The sequence below is a fragment of the Watersipora subatra genome, chromosome 1 (genome assembly GCF_963576615.1).
Source record: "Watersipora subatra chromosome 1, tzWatSuba1.1, whole genome shotgun sequence".
Classification (NCBI taxonomy): Eukaryota; Metazoa; Bryozoa; class Gymnolaemata; order Cheilostomatida; family Watersiporidae; genus Watersipora; species Watersipora subatra.
Window position 1 is genome coordinate 18,681,099 of NC_088708.1, and position 12,323 is coordinate 18,693,421.

The following is a 12,323-nucleotide window of genomic DNA, read 5'->3' on the forward strand; positions in this document are numbered from 1 at the left end:
AACCCAACTTATGGGCGAGCTCCCCAAAGAAAGGCTAGAACCTATACCACCATTCACAAGCATAGCAATGGATGTCTTTGGACCTTACTATATTAAAGACAGACGTACTGAACTCAAAAGGAGGGGACTCCTAATAACATGCCTCTATTCAAGAGCCATACACGTAGAGATCTTAGAGGATATGAGCTCAGACTCAATTATACAAGCATTGAGATGCTTCATGGCGCTAAGAGGACCAGTACAGGTGATCCATTGCGACAATGGAACAAATTTTGTCAGTGCAAATAACGAAATGAAAAAGAAGTTAGAAACAGCCAGCGTAGAAATGAAGCATTATCTACTGCAGAATCGCATCCATTTCAAATTCAACACACCAAGCGCAAGCCACCAAGGAGGTGCTGCAGAGCGAATGATCCGCTCGGTAAGAGCAGTATTAAACTCCATGGCCATGAAATTGAAGAACAGACTGGACACCAAAACACTGAGAACCTTCTTTTACGAAGCCGGAAATATCAATAATCGCCCTTTGGCAACAACCTCAACTGACAACCCTGAAGACAACGTAATAACACCAAATCATATCTTAACCATGAAAAACAAGCTACTGCTAGCACCCCCTCCTGGACACTTCTCAGATGATGACCTGTACAGTTCTAGGCGATGGAAGGCAGCTCAACTAGCAGCAGAAGATTTCTGGAAGGCGTGGAGAACCGAGTATTTACAAAGCATTACAATCAGACAAAAGTGGAGAAATGCCAAGGAGAATGTCAAAGATGGAGATGTAGTATTGATTAAAGACGAGAATGCCGCAAGAAGTGACTGAAAAATAGGAAGCGTGACAGAAGTGGCCCCAGGAGCGGATGGCCTAGTTCGAAACATAACAATAACTTTGGGAAACCGATTTCTGGACAAAAAGGGATTACCATTGGAACCACCTACAGTTCTAAAACGACCAATACAAAAGGTTGTGTACTATTGCGTGAATAATCATATTAACCTCCTACTTTATTAATACTATGTTCAGTTTTTTAGAAATAATAAATAAATAAAACGTTTACTCATTAAATTTCGCATAGGAATTTAGGTGGGAGTGTTAAGATTGAGCAAGGTGTGCTAGAGTCATTTGTTCTGTTGTTGCCCTACTGGCCAGCTATGGTTTGCATTTGAATCTGAGGTCACTGCACTTCCTGAAAGTTAGGTGTGCTGCGCTGATTGCCTGACGCCTGCCGGCCAATCACGAAGGGTTTGGGTAACAAGCAACTTGGGTGGTTTTTTTTTTTGATGGAAACAGTTGAACTTAGCAAGCCAAACAAACAGATAGCGTACAAGTTACTGATACACGGAATCAAATCTAAATGGGATTATCAGAGAACAGGTTAGCTTCTCTTTTATACATTATTATTGTTTTGCTATTTGTTCATTAATATTACGCTATTGCTAATTAGTAATTTGATATATAATTTCAAGTTTATTATGCCATATTATATGTTGTACTATCCTGTATTTTTAATCTTACAGGTTTCACGGTTTTATAAAATAAAGAACAAAATCAGTGAAATCAATCCTCACACGTAATCCCACTAACAGAAGTTTTTGAGTTTGACGAAAACTCTACACTAATGAAAGGGTTAAAATCTGTGCGTTTCATAATGATGCACCAACGGTGAAACCACTCGTTGCAACTGCGACACAATACCATCTCTCCACCAAGTAAGTCCAAATCGATGCTGTCATGAGGCCTTCAACATGTGCAGAATCGCTAAATTGAACATAGGTTGGCTTGCTAACAGAAATTACGAAAATCAAATTATAAATATTCTTTTCATCATCAAAATATTTTTCCAGTGATTTGATCATTCACTATGAATAATGAAATACCACCTGCAAGGGAGTAGTTTTAATAATTGAAAAAGCCCCACTACTTTCTCATTTCACGCACTGCTAAAATTGATGGCGGCACCTCAAGACCAACTGTCGACTTTTCCACAAATCATGCATTGTGTATATACAATTTATAAAGAGCAGAAGTCTAATTGAAACACCCCTTCCACTATGTTTCAACATGCAGAAAGCCGCTTAGTGGAAATTTTGAGGGATAATTGAAACACCCCAGGTGTTTTGTGAAGTTTGCCATCTATACCAAGGGGTTTGTTGAGGTAGGCGAAAAACTGATGTGATTATTCGCATGGCTGTATTAATTATTTCTTACCTTGTCACGGATGGTGTGGGCCCTGGTCTGTTTGACCTTTGATGGCTGTTGTAATCAAGGGAACGAGGTCCATTCATTCTGCTGGAAAGCAGGCCACAACATGAGCCCTGAGTTTCTGCTGACCAAATGCAGTTTTGCGGAGGTTCCAAATAAGGTTTCAACCCAGTACATAATTACAAATAGGCCACAATCGGTGGAGCCGTTTTGTGCTTGAACTGATTCAACCACCACTGCCAACTGCTTGCCAGGATGTTTCTCCAAGCCATCAAAGCGACAACCATAATGTAGTAAAACATTTTTCCGCACAAACTGTAGAAATAAAATTGGTTGCTATCCAACAGAAACAATGGCTTTCATATGACATTTAATTTATTGCAAGTAAAAGTTTCAATGGGAAAAATATTTTTATTAGTAGGTGGATAAGGTGGCCATCTTGAGTGACTACATCGGGCCACTGTTTGCAGATGAGCTTTTAGCAAGGGCCAACATTATCTTCACAAAAACATTAATTTGGGCCCAGGATTCGGCTATAGTCTGGAGTTACCTGAAAACAAAACAGAATCCGAAAATGTTGAAAAAGGATTCACATCTATGAGTGCTTTTATATAAAAAATTTCCCTACACGGGCAGTATACTGTGTTTATCGGTAAAACACTTTAATCCCTAATCTAAACTAAGATAACTAAAGGTATAGACAGCTACACATACAGTGCATACAAGCAAATGTACATGTATATGCTAAATATCAAGGTGTTGTTACGACGAAGAACTTCAAATAGCTACTAGTATGTAAATACAAGTGTGAATACATTAAAATATGCAACATGGGTATTTAACTCCCAACTGATTTAAACCATATATATGTGCATTTCTCTTAAATCACACAAATTTAACACAGAAATATTCTGTTCACCTGGCTCACCTATTGGTAGCTAAACTGAAAAACCTAGTGTAATATCACTAAACAAAAATAGAAGGCTGATCAATCACGCTTGCTATACATGCAAAAAATACTAACTTATGCTAAATTGTACTCACTTTTGGTTAGGAATAATACTTTTCATTTCTTCTGGCTAGGCCTGTCCTGGTTATTGATAACTGGAATTTGAGCTAACCTGTGAGCAGTCACAATCAAAAGTTTGCCACCACAATCAGCCTGTCACGTAACAAATGGTAAAGAAGGAAGTGGAAGAAGAGGGATGAGTGTTTAAGATATTACCACAAATGTTTCGGAATAAAATAATAAATGCAAGCCAAACAGGGGGTTTATATACAGACTAGTGACGCAGTGGTGGTTGCTGTTTCATCAATTACAATAAGGCTTTACTTAAAAGGTTGACTTGCTACAAAATTCACTTTACAGTTATTTGGTATCAAAAGATTCACCATGTCTTACTCTGTTGTGTTGTAGGTGCCAAATATGTGGAAAGGTGATTACAAGCTCTTAAAAGCTCAAAAATGAACAGAAAATCGCAGCCACACGAGACCGCTGTAGTTTGGATTCTCTTTCCAAAACGGCTCAAATGTGATGTAGTTGTGAGAGATGGTTTCTGTTTACACTTTCATGCAACCATATTCGTCGAAATATTCTCACAAACATACTTCACGCATTCAATAAAACTATGTCTATTGTTCTTACGCGTTTGTTTTATCGTCATCGTAATGCTGTCACTTTTAGCAGTGATATCTTATAACTTACCGTAAAAATTCGTTTAATTTTCTAGCCTTAGCTTGAAGGAGTACATATCATTGTCTGATCATCATGACGAGCCTGTTGGTCACTTGTGATAATCGAAAAGTGCTGCAAAAATTATTTGCGAAGTATTGGGTCACATGATTAGATTACGACTTGCCGATTAGACCAAACCGAAACAAAACTGTAAAGTAGCGAGCATCTATATTTGATACGGGGTCTTCGGTAAAACCCGAAGTGTTTTCATAAACTAGTACTACAATAAGTTTTATGAACATCACGTGGCAAGACAATAACCAAATTTCATGGCTACGTCATCGAAATAAAGAGATTCCAATCTATGGGAGCTTTTCGTTTTTGAGCTTTTAAGAGCTTGTAATCACATTTTCACATATTTGGCACACAACAGAGTAAGACATGGTGAATCTTTTGATACCAAATAACTGTAATGTGAATTTTGTTGCAAGTCAACCTTTAACAACTATTCACCTCAGGCTGGTAGTGAAATGAGTATAAAATATACTGCTCAACAGTATACCACTCGAGTCCACACCACAAGACTCTTAAGTTGGCAGTATACCACTCTAATTTCATAATACACCACTCTCAACTTAACAACATGCTACTCTTAAGTCAGCAACACACCACTCTCAAGTTGGCAGTATACTACTCTAAGTCTATAATACACCACTCTCAAGTTGGCAATATACTACTCCAAGTCTATAATACACCACTCTCAAGTTGGCAATATATTACTCCAAGTCTATAATACACCACTCTCAAGTCGGCAATATACTACTCCAAGTCAGCAATACACCACTTTCAAGTCGACAATACAGAATACACCACTGTAAGTTGACAATATACTACTCGAAGTCAATGATACACGATTCAGTCAACAATACATCACTCTAAGAGTCTAAGTCAACTATATATCACTCTTAATCAACAATGAAGATTATGCATAATGTATTTTCGATAAATGATCGTTAGTTATTTTTTCAACTCAGTACTTGCAGCGTGGGAATGAGAAAAGAATATGTTCACGGTTTGTAGCTAATTAAAGCGAAAAGGAGACTTCTGATGGGAGCGAAAAATCATTTCACCGTATATACCGTGGCCACACAACTTTTCTGACGGCAACTAGCTTTTACCAAAGCCACTGGTAACAGAGAAACAATGGTGCAATCGATTGAAGAGGGCGTGTCTGTGCAAGACATGACGTGTGGACCAGTGAAAGAGAAGGCTTTTCTCCAATGAATCTATTTTTTTTGTAACTAACCACTCTGGTTTGCAATATGTTAGAAGACGACTAGGAGAAGCTTTCAAGCCATGGTGTATTACCCCAACAGTAAAGCATCCTGCATCAGTAATGGTTTGGGGCTGTGCGGCGGCATCAGAAGTTAAACGGCTCCACTTTGTACTTGGCATAATGATTGGAGAAAAATATATCAAAACCATGCAAAGTAAGATGTTACCAAGTGCTAGGACATTGTTTGGTGAAGGTTCAACTGACTGGTGGTTACAGGATGACAATGCCCTCTGCCACCGTGCTAAGAAAGTCAAAGAGTGGATGCAACAAAAGTCAGCTCATTGCCATGGTCAGCTCAAAGCCTAAATTTGAATCCCGTTGAAAATCTGTGGCAACTTTATTAATCAAGACTAAGCCCAAGGCTAAGAAAGAGCTAATGGAGGGTCTTGTGAAAGCTTGGCACAGAGTAATTAGGCTAAAAAAATTGAAAAGGTTGGTTGTATCAATCCCCAACCACTGTCGTCTTGTCATAAAGAACAAAGGCTGGCCAATTAACTGCTGAAACTACCAAGCTTCAGTAATCACCTCCAGTCTTTTATAGAGAGTATTTATACACCCATTGGCCTTTTTTAGGGCCACCAACTTGATCAAAGAGTTGTTCACCTTTGAAAATTATTTAGTAGATTGCATAATTGCATGCATTAAACAATAGAGCTGCCTATTGTTTTAATTATTAAATTAGCAAGTTGATAATTAGAATAATCTGATAGAGGATACTCTCAGCATGAGAATTATACTAATTTATTCACTGCAGCTATATTTTAAGCTGCATAACAACCATTTGAAGTTTAAAATTGTAAATACTTTAGAGGTGGCTCCAGTGTTCGAAATGGGGGGGGTACGCAGGGGTACGGCGTACCCCTAAGAAGAATTAGTGGGGGTACTCCCTAGGATGCGTACCCCCTCATATAAGGTTGCTCATATCTTATTAAATGCGGTAAAACCGGAATAAAGTGAAATATTCACACAACGTTTTTTTCCTTTTCTTTTCGAACTTATATTATCTCGAGTTCATTACACCGAAAACGGTGCGCGTTTTCGGAACGAGAAAATCACACTACTAATCTTTAATTTCTTTAGTCAGTTTTTTTGCTATTATAGCGGATCAACTAGATTGCTTTGTTAAAAACCTGAGAACCGATCAGTCTTCTATCAACCAACACAATCGACGGGACCCTGTGTCGGCCGCCCTGTGGAACCCTCGAATAGCTTATGATTAATCATTGCTTGAATTCTTCTCTTGTGTTTTGGATGGTAGTTTTGAATAAATTCTTGCTTATTATACTAGTTTCTTCGTTTCTTTCAATACATAATGAAACAGCATGCATGGGCCAATAGATAACTTCTTTAAAGGTGAGTAAGAATTAGTGACTGTCATGAATTTCGAGTCTGTATTTAAAAAATAGTGAGTGACTGAGCTTATCATATAATAATATTTATGGTGGCTTGGAGATGGGACTGTCTTGTGTCTGGGGTCTGCGTGGACTGTCCATAGGGTTTTTTGACTCACTCACATCACAACCTGGAGTCTCCATAGTCATAGAGCACACAGGTTGTGCAGCTAAGCCCACTTTTAATTTCTTACTGAACACAACAGGGTTTTAAGTTATGGAAAACAGCATAATTTAGGGGCATTCATGCTAAAAAAATTTCCAGGGGAGTACCCCTGGACCCTCCTCTACTGAGATGGTGCAGCGCCCTGCTCAGACTCACCCTGTGAGTGACACTACCCTCCTGGCATGACAGAGAGTACCCCCAAGAATCTACACTTCAGACACTGGGAAAGTCATGTGCTCCAAGTCATCACAGTCATGTGCTCCATACTTTTGCACATGACTGTACGTTAACGGGTGCAAGTGTGAGAAATAATGCTTTTCAGAGCTACCCATTATTGTTATAAACACTAAAATAAAAAACGTTAAATGGAAAAACATCAAATAGGTTTTAGCAAGCACTAACTGTAAATAATAATTTCAAGCTCCTACAGGTTAGGGCTATAAGTAAAGCAGTTGCTTCCACATATTTTCGGAGGGAGAAGATAACTCGCAATCAACCTGAAATCAAAATACATGTAATTTGTAACGTATGTACATTATATTATGTTTATCGAAAGCAAAACTGCGATTTTATTTGAGTTTTTGATCTGACAGCCGCATTTTGGCCTTTGCTCAAATAGCATTAATTATTGTACGATACCACTTTTTTAAAACGATATAGAACTCCGTATAATATTATCAAGACAAACAAAAGACTATAAGAGGACGATAATTTACTTTATCAAAAATAATTCAACATAATTGCAATTTCACCACATCCCAATATTTTAATAGATTACGTTGTGCAAAACAGTTCTCAGTCAGAAAAAGTACGAGTGTTCGTTACAATCACTCCTGGCTAATCATAAATATTTATGCTTTAACATTGCGATAAGGTCCAATCTATGGTTTAATATCTCTATTGTTTAATGCTTGAGTGATGAGCATGCACTGATCACAGTAGGTAACTCACATTTAAACTAAAAAAACTTGCCATATGCGCAGCAGATAGAATAGCTCTAAGCTAGATAAAATTTGCATCTTCAGCTACTCAAAAAGCAAAAAGATGCTTGTTATTAAGTGGGTAAGTTATACATGTAGATGCCAGATGGTGGATGGCAGCAGTTAGTGGAAAGTTCAGCTTTCAATACCAAAACAGAGCAAACTGAGTAAAGCTGAATAAGTCCTTTTTTGTGTGATTGTACTGACCCTAAACTTTGTCACTTTTGTGGATTAAGTAAAGGTTTTGTCCCTTTTTCATGACTATAAGAAACAAGATGTACTCCATTAATTCTGACCTTTAAATGTTTAATGTCTTATTACTTGATAATTTGAAAATTTTAATGTGAAAATTATAGTAAGTCATTCCTGTTTATGGAATGATTTTAATGAGCAGTTTTCACTTTCTTATTACAGGAGTTATTGTCTCATTATCTGTCTTCCAGTTTATCTTTAAGTCTGCCAATGATTAATCGATCAGTTTGCTGTTAGCATTTTTTAGTTACTAACCAGGATTGCATATCTCAATACGTACATAGTTCCAAAGTAAAGTGAAACCTATTCTATTGCTATTAAAAAACATTTTACATGCACGAGTGATTTATGTGCAAGTTGCCACTTTTAAGAGAAGACAACTCTATGATTTGAAAAGGCTATTGTGTTATGGTGAAGCAATATGATACCAGCGCAATGTCAGATATATGGACATACAATTTATGTGGAATGCTTAGAATGAGGATGAGTAACCCTATCAATCATAAAGACTATGTAATAGAAGTTATAAACAGTTTGTCTTTACAGGAAGTTGTAGACCAACATTAGAATTGTTGTTAGACAAAATGGTGAAACTGCTGGAAAAAGAAACAAAGATTTCTGTACAGACAAAATAGCAAATCTTCATTATCTATTTATTGAATTTTTTTTCTGTTTGTAGTAAACAATCACTCAGGGCCCAATTTTTCTTTTTATTTAAAACCAAATATGTTAGAAACTGATTTAACTGCAATCAAATCACTTGGGAATGTCACATAATATTTTTCAATTGTCAACCTGATGTTCACAATTCAGTTAGAATTATGTATGGTTAGAAGTATGTTTAGAAAATATTTGACAAATTTTTAGTATAGTCTACATACATCTAAATATAGTCTGAGGATTCTACATGTATAAGTATGGTCTAGGACTCTAGGTAGAGTCTAAGTGCAGTCTACATTATATAGATATAGTCTGGGTATAGTCTAGAGATACTCTAGGAATAAGCAAGGTACATTTTAGTTGGAGTGTGAGTTGGCATGCATTTACCGTAAAACCTCTAATTGAATGCCATAGCGCTCTATTTTTTTACCCTTCTTCTCTAGTGACGGTCAATTAGAAATGGCGTTCAAATAGAGGCTGGTGTTGTATCTATCAAATGGTTCGTCAGAATTTTTGGAAGATAAATTATGCCCTTTTATGGGCAAAGCGAATGTCGCCTATATTTTGTTCTTTTTTTGGTGGAGCGGTATTAAACATTTTGGATACATTATATCTACTAACTGACCTCTAACTTGTCAAAGATCTCTCAATAAAATATGGATCGGGAAACCGAGAAATATCTTTACCAGTTGTTATCTATTGCTTCCAATTAATCTGCGATGATATTATAGCCAGTGCCCTGCTTTGCAATTTGTTGGAGCTTTCAATTTTTATTTTATTCTAAATTTGAAGGCAAATTTTTATTTTATATCTATATTTAGCAATGTTGAGTAAAAGATCATTGCACTCATTGATATGTTCGCTACAGTTTGCAGACAAAACTAACTTTTTATGTACAATAGAAGAGTAGTTATGACTGTCGATTTGTTGTAAGCCGGTTAAGATAACCGCAAGGAAGCTATCAAATAATATGCTATAAATCTGCAAATTTTTAAGTTATATAATGATAATCAAATGATACAAATATGTATATTCATGAGCAAATGACATAAACGGACCATACTTATATTACATACAGAAATAAAAATTAACGTTTTGAAAACAAAAATATTTGAATCGTTTGCTCGGATAGCTGCGTTCTGATTGTTGCTTTTGATAGAACAAACAACTTCTAGTTGTCCAATTCCTCCACAATAGCTCCTTTTCCGCGTTGCATTTAGTACAAATGCAAAGCATAAAAGTTTGCTTGCTAAATTCAACCTTTCTCCTAAAACTAGTCGTTCTTCTACCATCATGAATGTAAACTGTTTTTATATACATGTACTTTGAAGTATCAAGACTGCGCTAAACATGGAATTACTATTAGCCTGAGAGAGTTATTAATTACTTCTATGGTGTTGCTTTCAAAGTTTTAATAAAAAAGCGAAAAGCTTTGAGGTTGGACAACGAGAGAATTGATTGTTATTGATGTGAGCGATTTATTATTAGTACGGTTTCGTGGACACTTATCTACAGATCAATTGATATTATGGGCTCGAAAAGATCAAATAATGTCAGAGCGGCGGTCAAATGGAGGTGGCGTTCTATTAAAGAGTGGCGTTCCATTTTTCAACCCTTCTCTCAGGGTGGCAATCAAATGAAGATGGCTTTCAAATAAAGGTGGTGTTCAGTTAGAGGTTTTACGGTATGTAAATTTATTAAAATTTTTAGGTTTTAACATTTTAAGCTTGCTAATAAATTTATATATATATATATATATATATCTTTGCTAGTTTTTAGCTCAGAACTAACTGGTTAAATCTAAAAGAGCAATGGATATCTCAGAAAATTCAAAGCAGTCTATTTTTTCTGAACACTACTGTATAGTCTGAGTAGTTTAAGTACAGATGAGGTATGACTTAATAAGAGTCTATATATGGTATGTGTACAGTCTTATAAGAGATTCAGTTCAAGAATTACTATAGTTTGACAGTGGTTAGAATAAATATCTAATATACACTTTTATAAGAACCCATAGCAAATAGCAACTGCTCACTGACCATACTCATTGCAATAAAAAGAACAGCCAAATATGAGTTTTAAGCAAGAACCAAGGCTCCTGCACACTACCATACTTGTGGTATCTTGTAGTATGAAGATGCTACTATATAATACCATACTCATGGTATACCAAAATACTGTCTCGGTGTACCAAGATGTGACCATAAAGTACCATACTTATGCCGTATCAAAGTTTTCATACAGACCCATGCTTGTAATATACATGTAACAAGAGGCATCTATACAGTACCATACTCGTGATATATACAATGAAAATTATATTTGGAATGCCAGAATTGGTGTCCATGAGATCGTAAACTTCCTATTCATCAATAAAAATCTTTTGTAGACACTCTATATGTATTTGACAACGAGATAACTGATAAATTTCAAATAACTGAAAACATTCTTGAAAGAAACAAAATCTATATTTTAATTGATTTTAAGATTATAGAGCCAAAAAACATCTAATGAAGGAAAAGTTTACTGTGCAGTATTTTACAGTACACTGAACAAGGTCTACAACGGGTACGAAAGTGCACCCACCCTTACTAGAGAACAACAGTAATACCCTTTGCAGTATACACAGTGTACACAGTACTGGAGACAGATATGTGTACACTAGGCAGTACCTGGTAGGATTTCTTCCAAGAACAAATAAGCGAAGGTCAGCGCTACACGCTATTCTTGGCATGCGGAAATATCATTGGTCTCCTGCCAAGAACTTCCGATGAGAGAAGTGTGGGAAAGAGTCAACACGCTTCACAACAACCTAGTACTTGGCTACAAGAATCTTGCGTCACCATATGACTGGCGCCAGAGCAAACGCTGTGGTGAGAGCTGAGAACTGTGCACTATATTCTCACCTGGTCAGAAATATGTCTTATGACGCGTTATCTTACATTACAGAGTATGCCTGCCAATAGTCAATGAAACAGTCAATCGTTTACCTGTGTTACCTGCTGTCTATTGTAGCGTGTCCCTGGTAGCTTGTTTTGTTACATGTCACTTGTTAGTTGTCACCAGTTGTTCGTTTATAACTGTCACCTGTTGTCCATTGCCAGCTGTTACCACTTGCTGATTTATAACTGTCACCTGTTTCCATTGCCAGCTGTTACCAGTTGCTCATTTATAACTGTCACCTGTTTCCATTGCCAGCTGTCAGGTTTGTCAAAAATTGAGATTTTTACCAATTTCACTATATCTTTCATTCTAGTATGTGATAATACAGTCCATCGACGATCTATTTGTCATCACTCAGTGCCCTTGTTTGATTGCTGCATTTTATTCGGATGTGTTTCTCAGAATAACTTGTTAAACTTTTAGCAAGCGAGTAAACATTTGGAAGTGTTGATAGCGGCTTGAGAGTTATTTCCAGAAACTAAAAAGTAACCTTAACTGCTAGTCATGCGATGTCTTTGAGTCCACCTTGTATAGTTTATGGCAACAATCTTACCTAATTCTAAGGAATGATTTCTAGTAGATGATTGAGTGACTTTTCTTGCTAATAGAAAGCGTAGTATTATTAATTTGATATAACACGCACTCACTACTATCAATATTTTTATACGGCAGAGCTATCAATATTGTAGATTCATGGATGTGCATGAAAACAAAAAA

The 12,323-nt window shown here is 36.5% G+C and overlaps 1 protein-coding gene across 1 annotated transcript; it reads left to right on the plus strand.

Annotated features, from left to right (window-relative positions):
- The first annotated feature begins 10 nt into the window (after positions 1–10).
- LOC137407890 (uncharacterized) lies at positions 11–823 on the plus strand. The gene has a single exon (XM_068094295.1). It carries the CDS (start codon positions 11–13, stop codon positions 821–823), a length of 813 nt encoding a protein of 270 aa, XP_067950396.1.
- Positions 824–12,323: the final 11,500 nt, after the last annotated feature.